The sequence below is a fragment of the Carassius auratus genome, chromosome 15 (assembly GCF_003368295.1).
Source record: "Carassius auratus strain Wakin chromosome 15, ASM336829v1, whole genome shotgun sequence".
Lineage (NCBI taxonomy): Eukaryota > Metazoa > Chordata > Actinopteri > Cypriniformes > Cyprinidae > Carassius > Carassius auratus.
The window spans coordinates 24,112,082-24,139,655 of record NC_039257.1 but is presented as its reverse complement, the minus strand read 5'-3'; the positions used below and the strand labels follow the sequence as shown (position 1 = coordinate 24,139,655).

General features: G+C 39.8%; 2 protein-coding genes across 3 annotated transcripts in view; both read right to left on the bottom strand.

Annotated features, from left to right (window-relative positions):
- Window positions 1-27,574, bottom strand: part of LOC113115415 (tyrosine-protein kinase receptor UFO-like) — a 1,029,470-nt gene that overhangs the window by 503,617 nt on the left and 498,279 nt on the right. The window lies entirely within an intron of this gene.
- On the bottom strand, window positions 196-25,603 carry aadac (arylacetamide deacetylase). The gene is made up of 5 exons (XM_026283001.1): window positions 25,121-25,603; window positions 23,706-23,934; window positions 22,613-22,682; window positions 3,293-3,464; window positions 196-1,225 (listed from the first exon to the last, which is right to left on the bottom strand). The coding sequence occupies exons 1-5, from the start codon at window positions 25,262-25,264 to the stop codon at window positions 605-607; spliced, it is 1,236 nt and encodes a 411-aa protein (XP_026138786.1). The 5' UTR covers window positions 25,265-25,603; the 3' UTR covers window positions 196-604.

Below are 27,574 nucleotides of genomic sequence, written 5' to 3'. Positions count from 1 at the left end.
CACATACCCAAGTGGCCTGGGTCACATTTGAAAAGATCGGATCTGTGTCGTTCAGACTGTCATGAAAAGATCAGATACAGGTCGCATAGGGGCAAAAAAAAAAAATACGGAATTGGGTCGTTTCAGCCTGCAGTGTGAACGTAGCCTTTGATCTTATCATCTCACCATTTAAGATAAAAATTCAATGAACCCGGATTTTCATCAAACAGTTTACTGCATATCAAACCAAACCTTTCAAAACATCAAGCAGTCAGTGATAATTGTAATAGGCTGAAATAAAAATAATCGTAAAATAAAATAAATAAATAAAATAAAACACTATTAATGTCATATTAACTTGCTGAACAACTTAATTAGTAACATATACATAGTTAACGGATTAGAAAATAATTCAGACCAGTGTTTCTTAAGACCGAGTTTGGTCATAATAGGAATGTTTGTACCATTTTGGATTAATACAATCAAAAGTGTGCCCTTTTAAAGATAAAAGTGGTACACTGTAAACAACAGGAAAAACAAAACAAATGAAATAAATAAGACAAAACTTATATGGACCAGTCAGCCAAAACTGATGCACAAAGCACTGTTGCATTCTACATTGATTTTATAGATTTTGCTTAAGCCATGATACAAAGTTCTCCATCATTCTGTGTCCAATATCAAAGTCTGTGGGCCACGTTGTGAACATCAGTGCACCATGAAATCCACCAGGGTAATGTTCATGAGTGACATCAACTCCAGCATTACGCAAACGTGTGACATACATCAAGCCGTCATCTCGCAGTACATCATACTCACAGGTCAACACATAAGCCTTCGGCAGTAAACGCAAGGCTGTGTCAGGCACCAGCAATGGCGAGGCTCGTGGATCTGCAAGCAAGTGATGAAGACCAATAGAGTGCACTGAACTTTTTCCGGTGACCACAGGTGGAGCACTGTAGTTGTATGTCCGACGATATGAATCGGGTAAATATGAACTCCAATTGACAAACTTAAGCAAAGCAGCTGATTCATGGTTATTGTGTCTGTTTGCCATCATGGCTCTCAAAAACGACTTGTCGCTGGTGAAGTACTCACTCCAAAACCTCACCATCAGTGTGCGGGGCAGTATAGGCATGTGCTGGTTCTGCTGGTATGAGGGAGTGTTCAGATCCAAGGCTTGCAGGACAGGGTAGAGTAGAGCTTGGGCCTTTAGCTGGATATGCTGTTCTGGGTCCTTCTGCAACTGAGTATACATAAAAAATAAATTAAACGTTTGATAATATGTGACCCTGTAGCACAGAAGCAGTCATATGTAGCACAGCTATAGTTGTAGCAATAGCCAGTAATACATTTTATGGGTCAAAATTATCAATTTTTCTGTTTTGCCAAAAATCATTAGTATTTTAAGTAAAGATCATGCTCCATGAAGATGTTTTATAAATGTCCTATCATTAAATTTATCAAAACTGAATTATTGATTAGTAATACGCATTGCCAAGAACTTCATTTCACATAAAGGCAATTTTCTCAATATGTACTTTTTTTTTTTGCACCCTCAGATTCCAGATTTTAAAATAGTTTTATCTCAGACCAATATTGTTATATCCTAGCAAACAAAACATTGATGGAAAACTTATTTATTCAACTTTCAGATGATATATAAATCTCAATTTTGAGAAATTGACCCTTATTACTGGTTTTGTGGTCCATGGTCAAAATTGATCAAAATAAAAGCAAACTTAATAAAGCAACTTCAGATTCACTTTTGCTTTTTTTGACCACTTATAATTTAAGCACTGCTGAAGAAAGTTTAAAATGTGAAATTGGTGTGTAATTAATGTTACCAGATACCTGGTTCATTATTACATTATTATTATTATTATTATTATTGTATATTACTGTAACGCTAACCCTAAAATAAATTAAAAATAAATAAGGGAAAACTTAAATCACAAATTGAGTCTAGATTAACAAAATATATACTGTTTACTTGTTTACACTGTCTAATAATTCAACAAGAACAAAATTATGTGACAGTGGTCGATGGACACCAAAAACAATCCACCCATTGAGGTCTAGATCAAATAGTAAAAAGTAAAAACTTGAAATTACAGGCTGACTGAACATGAATGAATTTCATCACAGCATTTTGCAGTGTAATCAGTAGTGTTTATGCCCCTCATGTGCCTTTATGCACTCCTGACAATGTCTAGGCAGGCTTCTGATGAGATGATGGATGGTGTCCTGGGGGATCTCCAGTCAGACCTGGATCAGGACATCAGTGAGCTCCTGGACAGCTTCGTAAAATGGTTCTTTATTGAATTGAGGTCTGGCAAACCTCAGGGCCAGTCAACAGCATCAATGGTCAGCATCAAAGCATCTCATGAGGCCAGGCATTGTACTGCACCAGGAGGAACCCAGGGCCCATAGCACCAGTGTAAGATCCCTGCAAGATATTCCTTCCCAGACCATCAATGACCCATTGGCAAAACAGTCTTGCTGGATGATGTTGCAAGCAGCATTTCCAAACTCTTTCACATCTGTCACACGCTCAGTGGGAACCTACTCTCATCTCATCCATGAAGAGAATGGGGTGCTAATAGTGGACCTGCCAATTCTAGTGTTCTCTGGCAAATACCAATAGAGTTGCACAGTGCTCTCATGCCTGCCCTCCTGGGGGGATTTTGGAGGCCTATGGAGGATTTCCTTCTGTTCCTTCTTGCAGGAGAAGATACTGGTCCTGCTGCTGGGTTGTTGCCCTTCTTTGGCCCTGTTCAGATCTCCTTGTGTAACGGACTATCTCCTGATATATAGGACACCCACCAAACCTGAAGTGACATTGTGGAGGAGCTGGACTACCTGTGCACCCTCACTGGGCTGTATGTTCTACCTTATGCAACAAGTAGTGAGTAGGACCCTAACAAGACACAACTCTAGAGACAAATCAGTAATGAAGATAAAGATTTCTGTGACCCCCACCTTCAAAAGCATTCCTTTTTAGGAGGTTTCTTGCTGTTGTCACTCCAGTGCACTTGTTGTAACTTTCATTTGCTCCAAAACAGGAGAAACTCTCTCACAATCACTTAAGCTTCCTACCTGAAAAGATTGATAACCCTGAAGTGTAAATGACTTGATGTTATACTGTGATGATTGAGTGTGTAGATGGAAACAAAAATGTGATGAAAACATATTACAGTAGGTAACTAAAGGTATAAGCACAACATTTATAGATATAATTCATAGATTTTTTTTGGAGTCCTTTTGTACAAATCGTACTGTAGTCATTCATGTGTAATTTTCCATATCTTACCTGCTGAGCCACAGCAGCTGCAAGGTTGCCTCCTGCACTGTCTCCTGACACAGCAATCCGTTCTGGATTGATATGGTATCCCTTCAGAACATCAACACGAAAGATGAACTTCACCACACGGTACACATCCTCAAACTGGGCAGGAAAATGATAAGCTGGGGCAAGACGATACCTGCACAAAGCAAATTATGTTGTTATTGTTCTTCTTATCCCATTTTTCTGTCAGAATAAAACCTATCGTTTTGAATAGTAAGGTTTTCCACAGATAGCATGACAGGTTTGATGTGTTTATATTCAATTAAAAGAAAGGACAAAAAAAGTGTCATGTCTGTAATAGAATCTGAACTTGTTCTGTGTTTGTTGTTAGTTTGCAAGCTCCAATACACCGTTTCACTTTCCATCACAAGCCCCAAAGCCTCTTTATTGTATTACTCATCACTATCTTTACTTTTACTTTTCTGAGTCAAACGTTAGTGAATGCAAGATCCCTCACGAACCCACACTGTAAAAAAAATTGCCGTTAAATAACAGTAATTTTCTGGCAGCAGGGGTGCCAGTAAAGTACTGTTAATTTACAGCTCTTAACCATTAATTTACCACTTTTATTTTTTAACAGTATTTTACCGTAAATTCTACCATAGAAATTAACTCCACTGCTTCAAACAGTTCGAGTTTTTAAAACTAGCATTCCTACGATGTTAGTACTATGAACATATTTCATTTGAGTCCACTGAGAAGGAATATTTCTTAATATAACGATGCAAACACTTAGTGTGCAGTAATAAAGTAACTAAATACATGACTTTTACTCAAATCACTGCAGCTCATTGTCAGCTATAGCACACATGTATGTGTTGAAGTACTTAACGCAGAGATCATCACTGTATCAGCGACTCCACATTTACTGCCTTTATATAAAGCAGCAGAAAATCAGAATTTGTGGCTCATCATTGACTGAAGCACAGGCTCTACTCTCCAGCACAATGGTGAACAACAAAACTACATTAAACGATTTATCTTGTGCAAACACACATTAATACAGTCAAGTTCAGTATTTACTCTCATTATCAGTGTATGACTTTGCCTAGTTTTTTTTCTATGGATGTTCACAAATATTTTAGTTAAATGAACTTTTTTTTCCATTTGGTAAATCTGACGTTTACATTTTACAGTATATTACTGTTTTTCCTTGACTTAACGGCAACAAACTGTAGAAAAACACTTTTTTTGCTGGCAACCATTAATTTACGGCAAGAAACAGTTGAAAAACAGTTTTTTACTGGCAGCAGGGGCGCCAGTAAATAACTGTTTTTCTACAGTTTGTTTCCTGTAAATTAATTACAGTTTATTACTGTTAAATTATGTTTCATGCTGTTTTTTCTTCATCTTAAATCTTTAACCCTTTAAACCCCACAAGAAAATCCTCAGTTTTAAATGAACACTTATAATGTGTGCACACTACAGAGTGTTAGAGTAACACTGAATCAGTGAAGTTAATGAGATAATTCGGTGATTAATTGATGATTGAGCATTAGTATAAACACCTGCAGAATCACTGAAGGAAAGAGAAACACAAGAACTACAAATGACTTCAACCACAGCCTTAGATGAAATCAACTGAATAAAAGAATACATCAAATCTCTCAAGATCTGATTAAACAACTATTAAAACAGCTTCACCAGATTCACATTACTAACCAGACTGACTTTATTTCTGTCAGATGTCTACAGAAGAACTTATTGAGAGTTAAATAGGTTTAGGTGTTTTTTTCACTACCATGATGGAGATCAGTGTTTACTTTAGTTGGGCTCTTGAACGTGACTTTTCAACAACAAAGGTTTTTTTTTTTTTTTTTTTTACATGCTTTAACAATGCGTCTTTGGAACCTGTTATAGCAAAACAAAAGTACACAGAAGAAAAAAAAATCTGATATTGTTGTTTATATATTGACAAGGACAAACACTATTATTTCTGATCTAATCCCGTGTCTCTTCTCTTATTGAATATTGATATTACAGCATAAGAATGAACACTTCTGAGCCATAAGTTATAAAAGACTGTTAAGAAAATTTCACTCATAATAAAAAAAAAAAAACCTTTGCTGAAATTTAGACAGAAACCTCAATAATCAGCGTATGAATCACAACAATGGTGACAATCCACAAAATAAATGAACAGATCAGTTATGAACATCACAACACATGCTACTAAAACTTAAAACAAATGCAAAATTATAAGCACATAAGAATTCAAGAAAATAAGTGAACAATTCAGGGGCATAATTTATTCATGCCCCAATGCATGCTGGGAGTCATGGATGAGTTTTATCCTGTGCTGGTACCCAGCATGCATTGCATCATAAACCTTTTGATTGTCACCATTGTTGAGATTCATATGCTGATTGTTGATGTCTCTCTTTCAGTGTTGAGAGGACTGCTGCCCAAAATATTTAAAGCTCAAAATTTCATTAAATCCATATCCAGATAATCACATTACCGTTCAATCTTATAAAATTGAAAAAACAAACAAAAGAAAAGTGTTATTCACTCATATATTTCAACACCAAGTTATGAATTGACTATTATAGCAATAAGTCAGTCTAGTAGATCATGCTTGACAGAAACCGTCATAGTCACTTGACCATGAAGATTAATATTGCTGTAACAGATGTATCATAAAGATACAAATATAACAATGAAACAAAAGTTGAAGTACAAAAGTCAAGGGTCAGGAGCCCAACTAAAGCAAACACTGATCTCCACAATGGTGACGTCAGACGAAACAGTAACAATATCATCTAAATCTCTGTAATTCTCAATAAGATCTTTTGATCTCTGATCTCTGATCTGATAGAAATAAAGTCAGTCTGGTTAGTAATGTGTGAAGTTGGTAAAGCTGTTTGTTGATCGTTTAAATCTTCAGTTGATTTCATCTAAAGCTGTGGCTGAAGTCAGTTGTAGTTCATGTGTTTGTCTTGTTATGTTTTTTCTTCTTCAGTGATTCTACTCATTAACAGCAGCTGTTGATCAGTGTCTGAATTCATTCATTAGTGTTCATTCTCTCTGTCAGGTGGACTATATTAGTAAACTCATGTAGGGAATAGTGAATGAGGGTGTAGGGTGTGATTTGAAACACAGCCGCCGAGTGTCGAATTTGAACTTTGTTATTTTACGATATATAGCAGCAGGCTACTTCTCGAAAACGATTAATATTACCCAGAATGCACTGTTTAAATGAAAAACAGTATTTTACTGTCGAAATTTGGCCGTTTTTTTACAGCGATTTTTAACAGTGCAGCAAAGGTAAAAAGTTAGCATTAACCAGCATTTTTCTTACTTAAATTAGTGGAGAACAGCTTAAAACCCCAAAAGGCTATTACAATTACAATATTCCACATGCTGCCCAATGCTCCCCTTCAAACAGATGTGCCAATGGAATGCTATAAACATACTGTATGGTGAATATGTCTATATCTATGCTATACATTATGTGCAAAAAGAGCTATAAAGCACAGTTTAAATTGAGAGTTTAAATAGACAAATGGACAAAGGACAGTTTAAATCCCTATACTAAAATTAAAATAATAAAGAAAACACAAACTCAGTATTAACAGATGAGATGAATGTTCTGCATGAACACACACATTCACTCTGAAAACATTAACCTGATACTGTCCTTTTTTTATTCTGTAAATTTAGGGAACTTAGGGAAAATTTATATTCAATTACACGCTGTTATCCCTTAACAATTACTATCATAAAATGCTTGAATTACATATACATCGGCATTCAAACCTAAAGTTAACATCCAATTACAGATATTTTGCAAAATTAGTATTTATTTGTTGCATATTAATTCAGTCTGTTCGAAGTGGTGCCGCTCTTTAGTTTAAGGCAGACTGTCAGGATGAGCCTTCATGCTAAATAGAAACACTTGCATGAACATGTTACATTTAGAGATTAGGATATAACTGTAAAATTAAAGTTTTCACTGAGGAATCATATCACACACTAAAACACATGCATCTGTCAAAGTGTCTGAAGGGATGAGCCATGTTAAGTTAATGCATTAACTTAAGTAAAAAAAAAGAGAGCATTCCAATGTTTTGGGCAGCTTAAATCATGCACCTTTCCCTGAAGCAGTTCACTGTTTATTCCACTATTAGATAAACTTGCTTTCATTTCGCTCCACAGAAATGTGTTCAGTGGTATAATTTGACACAACTGACAGAAGTTTTCCCTGCACTGTGGGTTGACGCGACTAATCAATAATGACATTATGCCCTAGACTATAATATCAATATACTTGAATAGTGGAAGCACATAGTGAAAGCAAAAAAGCTAAATCCATGCAGGAGGTGCTCACCAACAACTCGTTCCCTCGAGGGACTATGGTAACATGCGTAACCTAGAGACGTTCCTTTCCAGGAACTCAAGCTATGTCGAAACGCCACGGGGAACGATGTGCCCACACTGCCAGACTACCAAATCCCTGCCTAGTGTGTATCCGAAGAGCACATCTTAGGAGGAGAGAACAGAAGCGCCTGGAGTGACTGGCATATCTAGGCCATAGAATTTTGCAAATGTGGAGGGTATGGACCTTCCCGCAGCGTTGCAGATGTCCAGCATGGCCACATGTTAGGAAGGCCTAGGAGACTGCCATACCCTGAGTAGAGTGAGCCTTGGCTCCTGACAGCAGGGAAAGACCAGAGGACTCATAGGTGGTGTTGATAGTCTCAACTCAAAACCCCTTTTGGGGGGACCGTAGCATACTAGCAATTGGTCCGATTTTCTCCACAGGGCAGCTCTGTGGTGGTAGCGTCCAGTGCTTGAACTGGACACATACAATTTAGCTTCTCTTGGTCGGGCTCCTGAAAGGGAGGAGGGCAGAAGGCCTGCAGCCGTACAGGTTGTGGTGTAACAGAGGGAACCTTAGGAACATATCCCGCTCAAGGGTATATGAACGCTTTGGCCCATGCTGGGCGCAAAGTCAAGATAGGCAGGGGCCACTGAGAGGGCCTGAAGATCTCCAACTCTCCTCAGAGAGGTAAGGTAGTTTTGAGGGTCAGATGTCTGTCTGATATATCTTGTATTGGCTCGAATGGAGCTTTACAAAGAGCCTTTAACACCACAACAAAGTCCCATGGGGGAATACGGGACCGTACTGGAGGTCTCTGCCTCAACGCACCGTGGAGGAAACGCGTAACTAAGGGGTGTCTTCCCAAAGACTGACCAACCAATGGGACATGGTAGGCTGCAATGGCCGCCACGTAAACCTTCAGCATGGAGTGGGTCAACCCTGCAAAGAACCTGGCTTGTAGAAACTCCAGAACTGTACCAACTGGGCAGTTAGCTGGGTTAAGTTGATGGTCTCTGTACCATGAGGTGAAGAGTTTCCATCTCAGGGCGTACAGTTTCCCTGCTGATGGAGCTCTGGATTGGAGGATGGTCTTAACAACCTCGGTTGAGAGCATAGACCCGAATGCTATGAGTTGTGCCCCTAAGAGGCCGCCATACCCTGAGTAGAGTGAGCCTTGGCTCCCAACAGCAAGAGAAGACCAGAGGACTCATAGGTGGTGTTGATAGTCTCAACTATCCATCGACTATTAGTCTGCTTAGATGCATGAAAACCCCTTTTGGGGGGACCGTAGCATACTAGCAATTGGTCCGATTTTCTCCACAGTGTAGCTCTGTGGACGTATGCGTCCAGCGCTCTAACTGGACACCTACAATTTAGCTTCTCTTGGTCGGGCTCCCGAAAGGGAGGAGGGCAGAAGGCCTGCAGCACTACAGGTTGTGGTGTAACAGAGAGAACCTTAGGAACATATCCCGCTCAAGGGTATATGACCGCTTTGACCATGCTGGGCGCAAAGTCAAGATAAGAAGGGGCCACTGAGAGGGCCTGACGACCTCCAACTCTCCTCAGAGAGGTAATAGCTGGCAGAAAGGTAGTTTTGAGGGTCAAATGTCTGACTGATATATCTTGTATTGGCTCGAATGGAGCTTTACAAAGAGCCTTTAACACCACAACCAAGTCCCACGGGGGAATACGGGACCGTACTGGAGGTCTCAGCCACAACGCACGGTGGAGGAAACGTGTAACTAAGGGGAGTCTTCCCAAAGACTGACCATCAAGCGGGACATGGTAGGCTGCAATGGCAGCCTCATAAATCTTCAGCATGGAGTGGGTCAACCCTGCAGAGAACCGGGCTTGTAGAAACTCCAGAACTGTACCAACTGGGCAGTTAGCTGGGTTAAGCTGATGGTCTCTGTACCATGAGGTGAAGAGTTTCCACTTCGGGGTGTACAGTTTCCCTGCTGAGGGAGCTCTGGATTGGAGGATGGTCTCAACAACCTCGGTTGATGGACTGGATGCTATGAGTTGTGCCCCTTCAGGGGCCACACCCACAGCTTTCACAACTCCGGGCAAGGGTGGATTATTGTGCCCTGTGCCTGTGAGAGTAGGTCCGTCCTGATCGGTATCTCCCATGGAGAGCCGTCGAGGAGCGAGACCAGATCTGCAAACCATACTCGGCCCGGCCAGAACGGGGCTACTAGCAACAGAGGCACGGAGGCATCACCACGTGACATTGATAGTTCTAAGTGGATTGGCCCTCGGGGAAAATCCCTTGGTTCTTTGACTCTCTCGACTGACATGAGTATCGACTCTATGAGCAGGGGACAAACGTGCCTGTATCGTGGTCGAATCCCACACTACGCCTAGATAGGTGGTTCTTTGGACTAGAGAAAGTACACTCTTCTTGGCATTCAGTCTCAAAACCCCCATTTGTGCGAGAATGACATCTCAGTGTCAAACTGCCACCTACTCTGAATGCACTAAAATTGTTGATATAATAGAGAATAAGGATGCCCTGCATGCGCAGAGGAACCAGAGCTGCATCTACAAATTTTGTGAACGTATAGGTAAGCTTCGCCCCCAAAAGCGAACCTCAGAAACTTCCTGTGTTGTGGAAGGATGGATATGTGGAAGTATGCATCTATGAAATCTATTTTGACAAACCAGTCCACGGATCTGATTTGAGCTACAATATGCGTGATCGTGCATTTTGAACTTCAGTTTCATAACTGATCGATTTAAAACCCACTGATCTATGATTGGACGCAACCCCCAATCCTTCTTTGGAACTATGAAATACTGGCTGTACAACCCGGACTCCCTGTCTTGAGGAGTGACCACCTCGAGGGCCTCTTCCCCTAATAGTGTTTTCACTTCTTGTTCCATAACCAGAGCATGCACGGGGCTGACTAACGTCGGAGTAACCCCATTGAATCTCGGCGGTGGAGAGCTGAACTGAATACGGTAGCCTTTTTCTACTGTGTGCGGGACCCATTGAGATACATTTGGCAGTAGTTTCCATGCTGCTAAATAATCTACTAAGGGAATCACTCTCTTGAGACTGACCTCTGGTGTAAGAGGCCCCCGAAGGGGCATCGAGTATCTCAGCTCCGCTAGGCACACGGGTGGAAAATACTGAGCACATTGCTCACTAGAGTGCGCTGCACCCTGGATCTCTGGCAGGGTTGGTAGACCGGCCCCCAGAGGGCACTGAGGTGAGACGGGCACCATGTAATGTGGTGTACGCCAGTCTACCCCAGTAGGGGCTGCCCTCTGCAGTCGTGACCGAAAAGTGTCAGGACTTCTTAGCCAAGGACCTCCCAGACTGAAGTATGGCCCTCAGATGTGCCTTAGGCTGGAAAAACCCTGGGTAAGAGTGTTGCTTCGGCCTCCGGTTCTGACACGGGGGAGCGCAGGCGGCAATGCTCTGACAATAGATGCATACATGTAAACCCTCCCGATTTATCCGGGCGACTCCCGAATTTCAAAGCCCCTCCCGAAAATCTCCCGGGCCAACCTTTCTCCTGAATTTCTCCCGATTTCCACCTGGATGACAACAATATTGCTACACCATCCGTCAATGGGCGCTGTTTCAGACTGAACAGGGACTTAGCAACAGCCTCTGGTGGAACGGCAACGCCATTCTGGGGTAGCATTGCGCATGCGCGAATTTAACTGCTACTTTGTGACGTTCTACTTTAGCAGTCTACTACGGGAGAACAGCTGATTTGCCGGAGTCGCTACAGCGTGAGAGATTAGGTAAATAAATGTTATGTTTTATGGCATATGACACTGTAATTTGCATCAGTTTATGATCACAAACGATCTCATTGGGAATCCCGAGAACATCTATATAGGTAATAAAAAAATATTTTATTTTACCGTGATAGGTAAAAAAAAAAAAAAATGATAGCTTGAATGCACTGTAAGTTACTTTGGATAAAAGCATCTGCTAAATGCATTAAAAAAATCTACCAGAATTGGTAGGTCACATTTTCTGACACGAAATTCATTTAAGCATTAGTCTTCGTTGTAATCAAAGTTAAAAGGCAATTTTTCTTACATGGTAAATCTAGGTTTTTAGACTTATTTACATCATACAATATTAAAAACTCCTCTTCTGACAAAAGATTGTCATTTAATGCCAAAAGCAATAATTCTCTTGCTTTTTTAAATGACATTTTTTTTGTTTCTCAATAAGTGAATTAATGCTGCATTGCGCTGTCCTGTATTCCGTTGCTTAGTGATTTTTAAGTTCTTCGCTACGGTGGTGTGACAGCAAACTTCCGGTCGCTGTAGCCGTTCCATTCGCAGCTGTTGCTTAAAGTCCCTAATAATAAAGGTTACACCTCGAAGTCAAGCGTGGCAAATTCAGAACAGAAAAAGAAGCAGAAGAAGAAGGGGAAAGGAAGAAAGATGAGACATGGCGAATAAAAAGAGAAAATATGCCTGCAAATTCCTAACTGAATGGATTGGGTTGGGTTGGGTTTGCATAAATGGGGTTGGGTTGTGATGGGTTGTTGTTATTGTACATAATATGTATGTATAAATTATGTACAGATAAATGAATTATATTCTTCTTTACGTTTGTTTATGTGTGTGATTATATATGAGCCCCCCCCCCCCACGCCTTTTGAATATCTCCCTAATTCTGAGGTCTCAAGGTTGGCAAGTATGCTGAGAGGGCTGCTTCCACCCAGCAGCCCCTCCAGTATATATCATTTCTCAGAGTGAGATAAATGTCATTACATTCCTGAGAATTTAATGCAATCAAACAATCAGATGAGTAAACACGGTCTGCCTTGTTGATATAATTCATATCTAACTTCTCATAGTCAGATAAATACTGAATTTAATTCCTCAGAATTAATGCAGTTAACCAATCAGACAAGTAAAGACGGTCTGGTTTGGTAAGATTCACATCAAAACTGAAAATGATGCAGGAATACATGCGTTGCCTCGGCAGCACGCGAGCTGCTTAGTCTCTAAAACAGTATTTATCTCCTCAGAAATAAGTAGCTGCAGCTGCGAGTTCACAGAGGGGAGAGGAACCGCTGCACGTGTTTACGAACCTTGAGTACGAACTCTAGATCTAGGGTACATGGGTGGAGATAGGCAGAGCCGTCTTCAACCCGTCCCCAGATATGCGAGACGCAGAGTCAGCCCCCTTATTTTTCCCGAGAGCTGACTGAGAGAGCTGCACTCCTCATTAATGCTGCTCGTTATAAAGTTTAGGCATAATATGCTTGTGAAACTGATGCTTGTGCAACTGTTGTCTGTGCAGCTGATGTTTATGCAGCTTATGTTTGTGCAACTGCGATCTCATCGACGTCCTCCGTTTCAATCTCCTCAGAGAAAGAAAGGCGGTGCATCATGGCCACCACTCGGGGGGAAGGACAGCAACACTCGGGCTACCGAACCTGGAAGATCGGGTAGATCTGGTGGGTGAGGTAGGAGATAGGGACGTTCCCGTCTCCATACCCTCCAGCAGATCGATCTGCGAACCAAGCGAATGCAGGTTCCGCTCCACCTCAGTGAAAACGGGACAAACACCGCGAGGAACTCTGGCGAAGATTCCCCCTCGAGAAGAGTCCTCCGGGATCGAAGCATCCACACTGGCTCGTACCAGTGCAGGCAGTCGGCTCCCTCAAGAGCCGAAACAGTGTGCCTCAATCCCAGGCAGACTGTGTATCCCCACTCGTGAAGTAGCGAGGAACACACAATCTGAAACGCGATCTGGATTCGCCTTTCAGATGTCTCGTCTTAGCTTTGCTCTTTGACTATTGCTTACTCTTTGAGGAGCTAATAGTGACAAACAACAATAAATAAGACTGACAAGACAGAATGACATGCACACACAGAGCACTTGCTGAAAGATACGAAGCTGATGCCGGCTGCGCGGCTTGTGGCTTTATAGCTTCCTGGTTGCTTACTTCACCCCACCCATGACGTCACGTGCTTCTATAAACGTGCTTCTAGATTACACATGATATTCGCTGATGAGTAAATGATGATTTACAGCAATGAAACTGTTTTATAAATTTAATAATATACTTGACCAAAGAAGTGCAAGTCGGCGGCACACAGAACTACTCTTTAGGTAGCAAAATATAAGCGTTCATTACGACCCCTCTGTTGTTGCGACTGACTGTATTTACGTGTTCCCCGTTGTGTTTCGACGCAGCTCGAGTTCCTGAAGAGGAACCACATAATCTATGCCTTGGTCCTTGAAGGAAGTCAGAAATAGCTGGAGCGAGAATATCTTGAAAAAACCTCAAGTTCTCAAGTGCAGTGTCTAATAAGCTTTCTAGAAAGCAGCTGACTGGTGTTTTACTTCTCAGAACTTCTCACCAGCAGCATTAAACAGGTAGACTAAAAGTCAGAAATATAGCTTTTGGGAAAAAAGTGGTCTTGTGGCACAACTTGCCCCTGGTGCGGGGTAAGTTGTGCCTTTTGGGAGAATACGTTGGGGTAAATAGTGCCAGTTATTTCTAAAGCAAAACAGAACATTTTAATGTTATGAACTGTAATGCTATATAAAAGCAAGACAAAAAAGGTTTATTCATATATTATCATCCTATTAAACTGTTGGAACAAAACATATTTTGTTGTCAATGCCACTTGTCAGTGCTTCAGGGAAATATAAACTGGGATGTGGGTAGTTTCTTGAGCACATCACCTTCAGGGATAACCCCTTCATTATTTTCTTTAAATGTGTGTGTGTGTGTGTGTGTGTGTGAGAATATGTTATCCTATGATTGATGACTACCTGTCCATCACTTTAGAGATGTTCTCTTATACCCTTTCTTTGTTACTTCTCCTGTCTTTTTCTTGGCGAGCATGATTTCACCAAGTAAAACATGTTCCTGGGTCAACATCCAGGAGCATGTTGATACAGGAACAACATTCCAATCAACCAATCAGAAGTGAGATATAACTTTTCAATAAATATCTGTTTTAGGCTTACAATCAGGATTACGAGATTCTACTCACAGCTATCATTTCCCCCTATTTTTAGGACTAAATTATGGGTAAGGTTAGGTTTAGGTGTAGGGATTGGGTTAAGTCTATATTTTTGGACAATAATGTTGATCCAGGATCATCAGAAGATGTTGATCCAGGAACATGTCTTACTTGGCAAAATCATTGCAACCTTTTTCTTCTCCCTGAATCTTTTCAAAGTCATCCTGCAGATATTCATCTCCCTTGCCACCTGACTTATGGTTTTTCCCTGTTGCATCTCTTTCACTGCTCTGTCCAACTCCACAAGAGCAGTTGAAGCCCTGTCTGTCTTCCTTTTATAAGTGCGTGGCATAATGGGTTTTTGTGTAATATTAAGAATGCCACATAGTTTGTGCTAAAATGCAATAGTGCAATGCACAATGTGTTGAAAATAATCATAAGTGGGGGTGAGTTGTGCCACTGGCACAACTTAACCCAGGCCCTTCTGCACAAATCACCCCATACCCAAAAATTTGAAAAACTAGCATGATCCAGCAGTTAAGAGCTAACATCATGCTAACTGTATAGACTAATTGTGTAGCCTGGTAAAGCACTAAAACATGTGTGAAATGATTTCAAACTTTTCTAGAATTGTTCAGACGCTACAATCAAAAAACCTTGATCATAGATCAAATTTAACTTTTAAAGGGAAAAAACAGTTTTTTGAGCCAAAATGTGATTACCTCTCATGCCTTGTGTCTCTCTTCTTTGGAGGATGAGTAAAATGGATGGCTTTTTAAAATTATGTGGTCACATGACCAATTTCTTCAATGGTTTCCCAGAAACAAGGGGTGGAACTACTTCCCCCCTGGCACAAATCACCCCACTCTCCCCTAGGGTCTAAAACAGTTGATTTAGTCAGATGTTCATGGTTTTTTATCGCAAAATTGTCACATTTACACTCCATCTGCATTATCACAAAACAGCTCCGAACATGGTGTTCTCCATTTACCGTTTGTTGACATTTGTAAATGCCATGAATAAAGATGTCACTGTCGGCCACTTCAGAGGTCCTGCTGCCAGTGTGAATGCAACCAGGAAAGTGGCCTCCAGGAGAAATTGGTTCTATAGGAACGACCCTGCTGGCTAGTTAAATACATAGAAGACATTTAAAGCTGAATGTATCTAAATCGAAGGACATTTCTGGCATGAAACTCTAGATGGCGCATTATAGTAGATCCAACTCAATATGACATAATGACATCATCATGTCACAGCTAATTGGTTCTCTACTGTATCGGTAGCCAATGAGCTCACTGCTCAACGTTCAAATACTTGGTAAGTATTTGCTGTAGCAGTTTTCAGCGTGCTTCAGAGACCCTCCACCTTCCCCAGGTCCACCTGTATAGATCTGCTATGGTGTGATCATGTATGCACGGGGGTTATTTTTGTTATATGTGCAACAGCTGTATTTGTTACATACACACAGCAGCATGTTGTGGATGCTTGCTTGTCCTGTTACTTGCTCTGCTGCTGGACCAAACACATTAACATTGCATTTACACTAGCATGCCAGTCACTCCGAGAGTTGTCATGACAGAACTGACATTAAGAGACAATACTCTTACTACTGGTCAACCTGTACAGCCATCAGTGACTTTTCTTCCTCTGTAAACTGGCTTCAGAGTTTCACAGTTTTAGATTACAGTTTATTTTACAGCCCCTATACTGAGACATTTCATACATATTTGTCGCTTTGTCCATCCCTAATTAAACACTTTTCCTTGCTCAACACTATATATATTTGGGAATGAATCAAGGCTCAGAGTGTTTGTCTAGGACAAACTCGGTTGAAGTTGATTTGCATCCAAGTTATTTCATTATCTGTATTCACATAAAATTCCTGGTATTAACATTCACTATTTCATCTAACATTAACTGGCCAAATAATGTTCAAGAAAAACTGCATGTTGTGTCCCATACTTTACTATAATCTCTTTAGTGTTTCTGGCATTTGGACACCTGGCAGTCAGTCAAAGTGATTATAGTTTCACAACAGCACGCAGTCTGGCAGCAGAAAGTCAGACAGCCACTTCTACTCATGATCAAAGACTTTTGGTCTGATGAATTACTTTTTATTATTAGGTCAGTATGTTTCTTTTGGCTTTTTCTTTCAGTTTTATCTCATTTTCACGCTCTGTCGACACACCACATGTTCTTGTTTTTGCTCTTGTCCATGCTACTACAGGATTCTGCTTTGGAATGCTGGAGTGTTGGCCCATGCAGAGAGGGCTTACCCTCACTGCAGTTCATTGTTGATGGTTATAAGATCACAGTGGTGTCATCAGCACATTTATTTATCCTCTTCCTGCTGTGTTTGCATAAAAGATAATATGTGAGAAAAGCGAGAGCAGCATGGAGCCTCTATTTGTTAAGAACAGAGCATCCAGAGATTGAAATTGTTCAAACAGAGTTAGGGTTTAACCCTCTGGAGTCTAAGGGTATTTTTGGGGCCTGGAGAAGTTTTGTCATGCCCTGATATTTGTACTATTTTCAGTTTCTTATAAATATCTAAATGGGTAAAGTCTAATATCACTGTAATCAGCACAAACTGGGCTATAATAATATGTGAAATGCATGCATGTACATGATTGTATTTTTGAGAAAAAAAAATGTTATGCCTGGTTAGTGAAAAACTAAAAAAGTTAAATCACTTGAATAAGGCCATAAAACACATACATAACATTGGTTCCCGGGACCTTTGAGAACTGGAGCTTGTAGCCTAGAATTTTTCTTTCTACATTATGTGAAAATCATCTTGTTTACTCACTCACAGAAAATGATATATTGATTTACGTTTTCTAAGACACTTTTTGTTGGTAAAAGTCATATGTGAGTAGGCGTCAACTATCATTAATATCATTGTGATTTACACCTGAGAAGACAAAGGCTGCATAATGAGCTGCATAATGAGCTTCTCATTCAGCTGTGCCACTGTGAGTGAGGACTTACAAGAAAGAATGTGAGAACAAAATAAATCTATATAATTTTTTGTTTGGAGTTTATTAAGAATATATTTAATTATCCCACAACATAATTTTATATCCACTTGGGGGAGCAGTTAAACAGTTTATAAGAAAAACAATCAAAGCTTACTTTCAAACAAATTTTTTGGCATCCTTACTCCAGTCACACAATCCTTCAGAAATCCTTTTAACAATCTTATTTTCTAACAAAAAAAACAACAAACATTTATGATTATCATCATTATTATTTTTATCATTATTAATGTTGAAAAGAGCTGAGAATATTTTTCAGGGTTTTTTTAGGGGGAATAAATTGAAAGAACTGCATTATTCAGCTCTTTAAGCAAACCACGACATGTATAGGAAGATACATCAGATATATCCCAGATGTGTTAATATATTTTATTTTGTGGTTTATATATTTTATTTTGTGGTTGAACCATCAATCTGTGGTTTGAATAATATGAAGGGAATTTAGTTGAAACCCAATAGTCTGCACGATCTTATTTGTTGCAGTATTTCTGACAAGATCTATAGAGCTACATTTGTTCCCATTATATCTTATTTCATTAAGTAGGAAGGCTAAGAAAGTTTGAGAAAGTATGTTTGAGAAAGTATTATTATTAATTATAATATTAATTAAGTCTGTTAATATTGATGAATATTAATGAGACACCAGTGGCCGGTACTGTCCAAAATCCTCTTCAATACTGGCCATTCACACATGGGCACATAGGAACACATACTAGGTGTGTTTAAATGGACACTTTTTGCTTCCATCGGAATTAATTAATTCTGATTGACGAATCCGAACGTGGTGTTTACATGAATGCTGAATAAAGTGATCGGGTGGATGTGCATGCATCTGATCGGATTTACTCTTTTGACATGCGCACACTGAATGAATATGCAGAGTTTCCCGCTGCTGTCACATACTGTTTTAAAACACGTGATATTTATCTACATGAACTGAACCGCTTAAAAAAAGAATAATAATAATAATAATAATATATATATATATATATATATATATATATATATAATAAAAGCGCCCATTCCCGCACCCAAAACTAGTAGTCTGTTGTTCCACTTCATAGACGCTAAGTGAAAGGGAAACTTTTATAATGATGGGACACTTATTTATGACACTTTATTCACCAGGAAGTACAGCTCATTCTGCGTGTCATACGGCGTTACCCTTTTTCTGTATTCCACAGCGCATTTGCAATACTTTTCAGTTTCGGTTTTCAATCCGATAAAGTGTTTACATGGCTTCTCACCAAGATTACAAAAGGAATAAACAACCCCTTTCAATCCAATCAAAATGTTAGTCGGATCTGGCCAATTCAATTCAATTGACATGTTTACATGTGACATTTTTATTCTGATTGTGCTTCTTGTCCTATTATGACCAGATTAGTAGGGTCCATGTAAACGCAGCTACTAATGCCATCCATGAACCCTCACTTCAGGGGGTGTGATAAAACCTGACCTTCTTCTCATAAGGAAAGTGCTCAACTGAAAACCTCCTTAACTGCTGGAATGGCAACTGATGAACTGTGATTCGAGAAGAGGCATCTTCCTTCTCTGTATCTGCATATGTTAATAACAGAAAAAGCAGATGCCTTTACAACTGTATTCACAACACTGAAAAAACGGCAGATGAGATGTGTGGCTAGAAACCCATCTCCCTCATCTACTATCTGTATGTAAGGCGAATAGAGAAAGAACATATCGCTTCTACCTCTGTTTTCACAATATTGGAGAGACAATATTGCAGTTCATGAGGTGGGTCACAAACAGTGGTTAAAGCACTGAGGAACCTGTACGAGGGTGGTCATTATCCGGAAGTTCTAAAAGAGCTCCGAACCACAGCTGATCTCACACTCTGAGTGACGAAGCTCACCTTGAGTTCTCTGGGCACAGAAGCAGATTGAAGTGGTCCAACACTCTTGGTGTCATGACGGATGACTGACGATTTGGGATCCCTACCAAAGGTTCACAGGTACTGCCCCTTCCAGTGTCCTATGGAAGCCTTCTGCGCCCCTACTTTTTGGCGTAGGCCTTGGCTTACCACAAGAAGACCAGCTACTGCTTCTATGACACTACCCACTCAGTAAGATTGGATAAGAATGGGAAAACGTACCCCTACCACTTGGGACAGGCACGCTGCAGAAACTCCATGCTTCCCGAAGAAAGTTTCTGAAGCACTTACACACACGAACAACCGTTTAGGAGAATATGGAAGATTAGAGGTGATTGCAACCCTCTTAGAAAATAGCAGGAAGTCTGCCAGGGAAACACGGGCTCTGAGGCTATAATGTGGAATTTACACATTTGTAATCCACTTGGGTCTCAACATATAGAACCTGACCCTTTACCGGTTCTCAAAGATTCATCGAATGAGGGCCTGGTGCCGGACGCTCTGCCGTGTCTGGCTGCCAAGGTGATGGAAGAGCTTCACAGGGTCTTCTACCTGTTTGAGATGACAATACAAGAGCATACCGGCTCCACATGAAAGCTATAGAATCTAGTGAACACGTTGGGGGTTGTCCAGCCCGCAGCTCTACAAATATCTGCCAGTGAGGCACCACGAGCCAGTGCCCAGGAGGATGCAACACTTCTAGTAGAGCACGTAACGTGAATGGGCAGGGCACACCCTGTGCCCGATAAGTCAGGGTGATGGCATCCACTATCCAGTGGCCCATCCTCTGCTCAGACATGGCATTCCCTTCTGCTGGCCTCTGTGACAGACAAACAGCTGGTCTGAGGTCCTGAAGCTTAGTGTCTGGTCTAAGTAGCATCTCAATGCCTGGACATGACAAAGCAAAGCTAGATGACTCCTCCAGGGGCAGCACTTACAGGTTCACCACCGGATCCCTGAAGGGACTGAACCTTGGGCAAACAGTCAGGCTGGGCCTCAGGATTATTTAGCATCCCCAACTCTAGGCACGAATCATTGACTGAAAATGCATGCATGGAGGCCAATACAAGCAAGAGCAGAGTTTTTATTGACAGAAACTACAGCTCGACTGTCTGCAAAAGCTCAGATGGGCCCTGCTTTAGAGCTCTGAGCACTAAAGACAGATCTCATGAAGGTATAGAAGGTGGCCGTGGAGGATTTAGCCTTCACTCCCCACTAAGGAACCTGATCACGTCATGCTTCCCCACCAACTTACTATTTTAGCATTATCAAACGCAATGGGGAGATGGCTGCCTGTAACACAAATGGGGTACTGCAGCCTGATGTGTGCAACCCAGTCAACACAGGAAGCCACCACCGCTGAAGCGCCATACTGCTCATTCCGTTTTCTTCTCTCAGTAGAGTAATCAAAAGCAGAACAATGTGATCGCTCGGTTCTTAGACAAAAAAGCTGAATATGTGCTGCTTCTGCTGCCTAGTTATACACACGCTGTGATCAGCGGCAGCTGGATGCAATAATGGCATGCCAATGTTCATTGGTTCATTTAGTTTACACTCAAAGTCAAGAGTGACCAACTGAAAGGGAATCCCCCCTCCCACCCCTGCTCCTTATATAGCTGGCCACCTCACCTGGGACATAACCTGACGCAGTAACCAATCAAGATGGGCATTTAACAAACATGCTGATAATAAAATAACAATTTAATGGCTGTAATAGAAATTTAAAAAAAAAGTTTAAATCCAGAGAAATAAGCAATTTTAAATAGTGATACGGACAGTGTGCTTGTGTCATTGTGTCACCTGCCAATGATGTCATAACCCCTCGATTTCCAGTTAAGTTTTGTAGAAAATATGTAAACACCAAAGACGTTTTAATATATTATGCATTTTATTAGACAGGTGACGAATGCTCAGAGTAGCATTATAACAGAAATTCAAATGTATATAGTGTGATAAAACAGCGTTACTTTACGCTCATTCAGCGGCCTCGTTTTGCTTCGACAGCTTTCAGCCTCACCCAGCTCCATTCTACTACGTTAATAAATCATTAGCTCATCCATGAACATGATTTCTTCCAGAGTCCCTTAAGATTGCATCAGTTGTGGGAATGAAGACAACAACTCTCATGATTCCACACTCAGTTACAGCGCCATCAAACTACACTTTTGTTTCTTTGTTTATTTTGAATACGCGCCCTCCAGTGGCAAAAATTACATATTGTGCCTTTAATCCAAACCAGTCTCATAAAAATACGTACCTCTGGGTAGGTTTCTGCAAGACCATTTTTACGTACCTCACTGCATGTTTCACAACAGTTTCAAAGAGAAATGTCCACTGAGTGGTGCTAAAACACAGGTTTAATACCCCTGGCACGTTTTGATTACGTTAATCTAGTTACGTTTTGCTGTGTTGTTATTATGTTGCTTCTGGTACGTATTGCGGCGGTTCAGAATTCAAATACCCGGGGACCGTCGCTGAAAGTTACGCCCTAACCAAACCCAACCCTAAACCTACCCAATAGTGTTAACAAATGCATACTGATATAAAAACACATTTGTTAATGTAACTTATATGAAGATTTGAACTGCTTTGTCGAACCGTGGTTACACAGGATTCAAACTGGAGCTCCTCGTCTCTGAAGTCCATCTCCAAATTCCATCTCTAAACTCTGTGAGCTACCGAACAAACCTACCACCCCTGAAAACCCATAGATATGAACATGGATATGTGTGATGTTAATGTTCAAAAGCATTAAATTACAAATTTCCCAGCATATTAATATTTTAAGTCACAACATAATATTCTTCAATTAATTCTGCGAAAATAATGCTTTATTAATTGAAACTCTAAATTTGTATGAAAAGGAATAAAAGGTGTAAAAGGGTTCAATTATTTTGGAAACTGCAGTGATTCCTATTTATTGGTACGTATTTTGCGTCTCTCTAAAATGTGCACCCAAGTACGTTTATGCTATGAAACCAGGCAGCTTTAATCAGTCAATCGCCAGATCCTGTGTGACTTTGTTGAAGCAAGCAAGGGCTTTTATTAAATTAATAACATTTGATACTTACTCTACAGATACAATAACTGCGTTGAGCTCTGTAACCATGTGTCTGGCTAGTAGATCATATGGGCCCATACCTAAGGTGAGAAGGGAGAAAATATACTTTTGACTTTTATTTGATTAACCCTCTAGTGATGAAAACAGTTCCCATGGATTAAAGCAAAATATATTTTACATGCTCTTACTAATAACAGTAAATTTTGCATACATGCAGTTAACCACAATCATAAGCTTATAGTAAATACATGTTATTAATAATTTTTACATATTACCTAAATGTATACTTATAATGTAACAAGGATACCTTAAAATAAACTTTAACCCCTTTAATAACTGTTTTCTGTTTTTAGAACAGACCTTTTCTACAGTTAATTTACGTTCTACGCAGTTTTCAGTATATAAAATGAAATTTGTTTTTTAATAATTAGAAAATTTTCCATGCATTAGAAAGTCATGACTTCACATTTATTTTGGCAGAAGAACAGTCAGCGAGTTCAAAAATCTAAAAATATCTCATTATAATTTCTGAAGCTGTCTACGCTACAGTGTATAATAAATACATAATTTCTGCACTTTGTTTAGGATAAAAGAATTTGAAAGAGGCAGAATTCAATCATTGAGTGCAGACTGAAATAAACTCCAGGGTTTTCAGAATTATTCTTTACCATAGACTAAACACCTCTGATTAGTGGTTGCATTCAACAGAAATGTGTGTGATTGGCTGTAATGCTCAATGCTGCAAAAAAACAACACATAAAAATAACTCTTTGATACAGTGTGAGCAGATCCAAATGTAATGTTGCACTCAACATCTCACCAGGTCGTTATCGATTTAGTTTAATGATGCAGGGACTTTTTTTGCACATGTATTTTGAATATGGGATGCATTGTTTGTCCATTTTGGTGTCATTTTAATCTGATCTGCACTGACCTCATGCATGGCTTCTCTGCAGTCTGAATGGTAATCTGTCATAATGATGGATAATTAAAATCTTTGAAGTTCCAGTTTCAAGCACTCACATAAATACATTTAAATTACCATTAAGTATAAAAAGCTAGAGCACTCTGGTATACAGCATTGTGTGATTAATGGTACTCACGGGAGCTGCCAAGACACCATCCTCCTCCATGCAGGTAAATGATGGCCCTTCTTAGCTCCCCTGTTTCTTCTTGTTGGGTTGGCTGGTACACAATCACCTCTACGCCATCAAAATTATCATCGGACACCTTCACCCTGTCATCTGACACAGGCACTACTCGCTCTGCAATGGTGATGAACATCATAACTTTCATGTAGTTCAATAGTCCCATCCGCTCACTCAGTTCTGCCTGTGTAGAGGGGGAAACAAGCATTAAAGAGTTGTTTTTGGCTTATTTTGTGCAAGAGCTCCCAGTGGAAGTCACACAGTGCCTGGTTTATTTTTTCAAAAAGGTTATGAACAGGGCAGACACATGGTTGATCAGCTGAGATCATCTCACTAATAGCCAGAATCCCATAATCTTTTGCTTCGGTGGACAACAGCCCATTGTTAAGCCACTTAATGTTACATGATGTTACTCCAGTGATATTCACAGCACTGAGCCTTAAGTCTCTTGTCACCAGTTCTAGTTTAGTCTTCAGTCTCCTTTGGTACAGTAACAGGTTAATTTTCTAAATCATGTAGGGTAGTTTCTAAAGCCTCCTAAATGATGGCACTACAAACACAGAAGATGTATGAGACAGAGGGTTTTCATCTAAGCAGATGAAAAATATTTATATTTCTTTACAAATATGTATTTATTAAATGAGAATGTTAACTCTGACAAGAGAAAGGCCAGTTTACAAGTGTGGTCCATTAAAAAAAACATTCATAGTATGTCCCAAAACTCAACAAATCTTTAGCTACACACTTAAAAGTGCTTTTATTCAGAAAAAGAGTACATGGGGTATAATCTAGATTGGTGACTTGTAATACAGCATAAACATTATTTATTTATTTTCTTTCATTTTTCTTTCTATTTATTTAGTTTTAAATTTAAATCAAATGTTTCACATTTGCTTACCTTTTATAATGTTTAAAATTAAAGTTGGGTGATGCTGAGCAATGTTTTAAAAATCATGAATTACATACATTTAAAATGACAGTTTGGGGGTTTGACGACGTTTAGACATAATATTGCAACACTCCCCTATATTTGAGGTGCATTTCTATTTCCTGCCATAAATTCCAGCTATTATTAGCCACAAAGCTTACTATACAGTTCTCGGATTAAGAACTAACATAATCTCTAAACTGTAAATCTGCAGGTGTGGTGTCATGCCAAACAATTCAAAGAAATAATCAAACGCTTATAACCGACCCGACAGTTGCGTAATCACGCTCCTTAATCAAACCTGCCCAAAATAATAACCCGACACCAGACACACGGCCGTAACATTGCAAATGCATGGAACTGGCATTACACTTTAGACTGATGGCTGTCAGTTTTACAAGCAACTCAATGCATGTTAACATACAAATGCAAGCAGACTTACCAACTGGCTTAAACTTCTGAAGAAAGAGTCTGCGAGCATTAGTTTCCATCTCTCCTCTATGTTATTCGGGATTGGTGAATAAACGTAGTACGCTGTTAACGCGCCCAGTAACACAAACACAAACGCTCCTTTAGACATCATCATTCTGAGTTTGTTTCGGGTCTCGCCTGTGTCTTCAGTTTCCTTTTCTCTTCTGTTGATTGTCTTTTCTCAAAAGTCTTCTGCAACGGAAGCCTCCGTCAGCTGCGTTTATTAGTCATTGAGTTCTCTCTGTGTTAAAGTGTAATCCTGGATTAATTTTGGCCTGGAGCCAGCGAGATATGACAACACGTGTTAGTGTCATCTGATCGTGATACTGTACGCGTGCATGTGGAAAGCTGTGCGCGGCTCTTCTTCTCCGTTCTGTGTCTTGTGCAAAGAATATATCAAGTCGTAATGAAACGCAACTGGAGCTTCGGCGCATTGCGCAGGGCTCCTCTCAAATTCCTCAGATAACCTTGCGGGTCATCGCATGATTTGGTCTGCCTCCTTATCTAATAGGCTACTAACGCTGGAAGTGTTGAAATCGTTTCCTTACACCCTTGATGTGATGAAATTTCGACAAGCTTTTCAACAAGCAGGCCTTTTGTGTGTGTTGTGTTAAACAAGCAGTATTTCAAAGTAGTTGAAAAGCACTGTGCATGGTGCCAAAGTGATAAGAGGTATATCACTGCTAGACAATCTGCAGTGATAATGTTATTGTGCTGCTTTGACCACTCAAGATGTGTTTTTACATTTATCCTGGTTAATAATAGGTAGTATTTTATGCATGCCTTTTCTTCTTCTTCTTTTTTCTTTTAGCTTGTTTTCTATTCCAAATAGAATGTGACTGAATCTGCAGGGCTTCATAGCTAATAGCACTTCTCAAATTCCTCAGATAACCTCACGGGTTGTCTCATGATTTGGTTGCACTCCCTCTGTTGAGTTATTGGGAAAGAAAATATTATCAGCTTGCACGACTCTCTGGCATTCACAGATACAAACTGGATGATTGTGAAAGGCAGAACGAAAGCATTAGCTAGAAAATATCTAATACTTGCAAACAGGGATGATATTTAATCTTTTAACAGTTCTACAACAGCAGCAGAATGTCACTTTGATGATAAGATATTATAAATAGCTTGAATGTAGATTTAAAGGATCTCATTCATTTGCTTATTATTTTAGCATTTTTCTATGACTTCCTATGAGAGTTTTATTTTAAAAACCTATTCACAAAACTCTTAAAAGCAAGTTTTACTACTTAATTCCTATTATTAGAGTAAGGTGGGGATGACCTTGTTGACAGCTGGCAAACAGCGGGAAGGAGAAATATAGCTATGACTAAATGAAATATAAACACCGGATAATACATAACTACCACAAAGGCAAACTGGACACAAAAGAAACTGTTGGTATAAAAACAAAAATAGGAAGTTTGGAAACAAATGTTTCCAAATCAATGCAGTGTTTCCTTTAAATTCACAGACTTTATATGACAAACATCTACCACATTGTTTTCTACATTATATTATTCAGTGTTATCTATTTCTACAACATGACATTGATCATGAAAGTCATGATTTTACTTCATCATGTATAGCCTATCAATTAACATATACAGTGTTGGCTGAGATATTGCCTTGCCACAGGCAGAGACTCTGCTCTCAAGGCCCCATGTAGCTAGAAATGTATGTTAGTAGTTGTAGCTTTTCTAGAAGACCTCCTAAAGGAACCTTCAAAAGAGTTCCTATATACTATGAAGTGTACATAGTAACTCTATATATATTGTATAACAGCAGACTCTCTCTCTCTCTCTCTCTCTATATATATATTTTATATTTTAGTATATTTTTTATTGCTACGTGGCAAACAAGTTACCAGTAGGTTCAGTAGATTGTCAGAAAACAAACAAGACCCAGCATTCATGATATGCACGCTCTTAAGGCTGTGCAATTGGGCAATTAGTTGAATGGGGTGTGTTCAAAAAAATAGCAGTGTCTACCTTTGACTGTACAAACTCAAAACTATTTTGTACAAACATTTTTTTTTTTCTGGGATTTAGCAATCCTGTGAATCACTAAACTAATATTTAGTTGTATGACCACAGTTTTTTTAAACTGCTTGACATCTGTGTGGCATGGAGTCAACCAACTTGTGGCACCTCTCAGCTGTTATTCCACTCCATGATTCTTTAACAACATTCCACAATTCATTCACATTTCTTGGTTTTGCTTCAGAAACAGCATTTTTGATATCACCCCACAAGTTCTCAATTGGATTAAGGTCTGGAGATTGGGCTGGCCACTCCATAACATTAATTTTGTTGGTTTGGAACCAAGACTTTGCCCGTTTACTAGTGTGTTTTGGGTCATTGTCTTGTTGAAACAACCATTTCAAGGGCATGTCCTCTTCAGCATAGGGCAACATGACCTC

Excerpts from the sequence above, each read along its gene's own strand:
- aadac (XM_026283001.1), bottom strand. The coding sequence starts at position 25,264 with ATGATGATGTCTAAAGGAGCGTTTGTGTTTGTGTTACTGGGCGCGTTA. Across the intron at positions 23,935-25,120 it reads TCAGAAGTTTAAGCCAGTTG|GCAGAACTGAGTGAGCGGAT; the intron begins GTAAGTCTGCTT and ends CCCTCTACACAG. Across the intron at positions 1,226-3,292 it reads CAGCTGCTGTGGCTCAGCAG|TTGCAGAAGGACCCAGAACA; the intron begins GTAAGATATGGA and ends ATGTATACTCAG.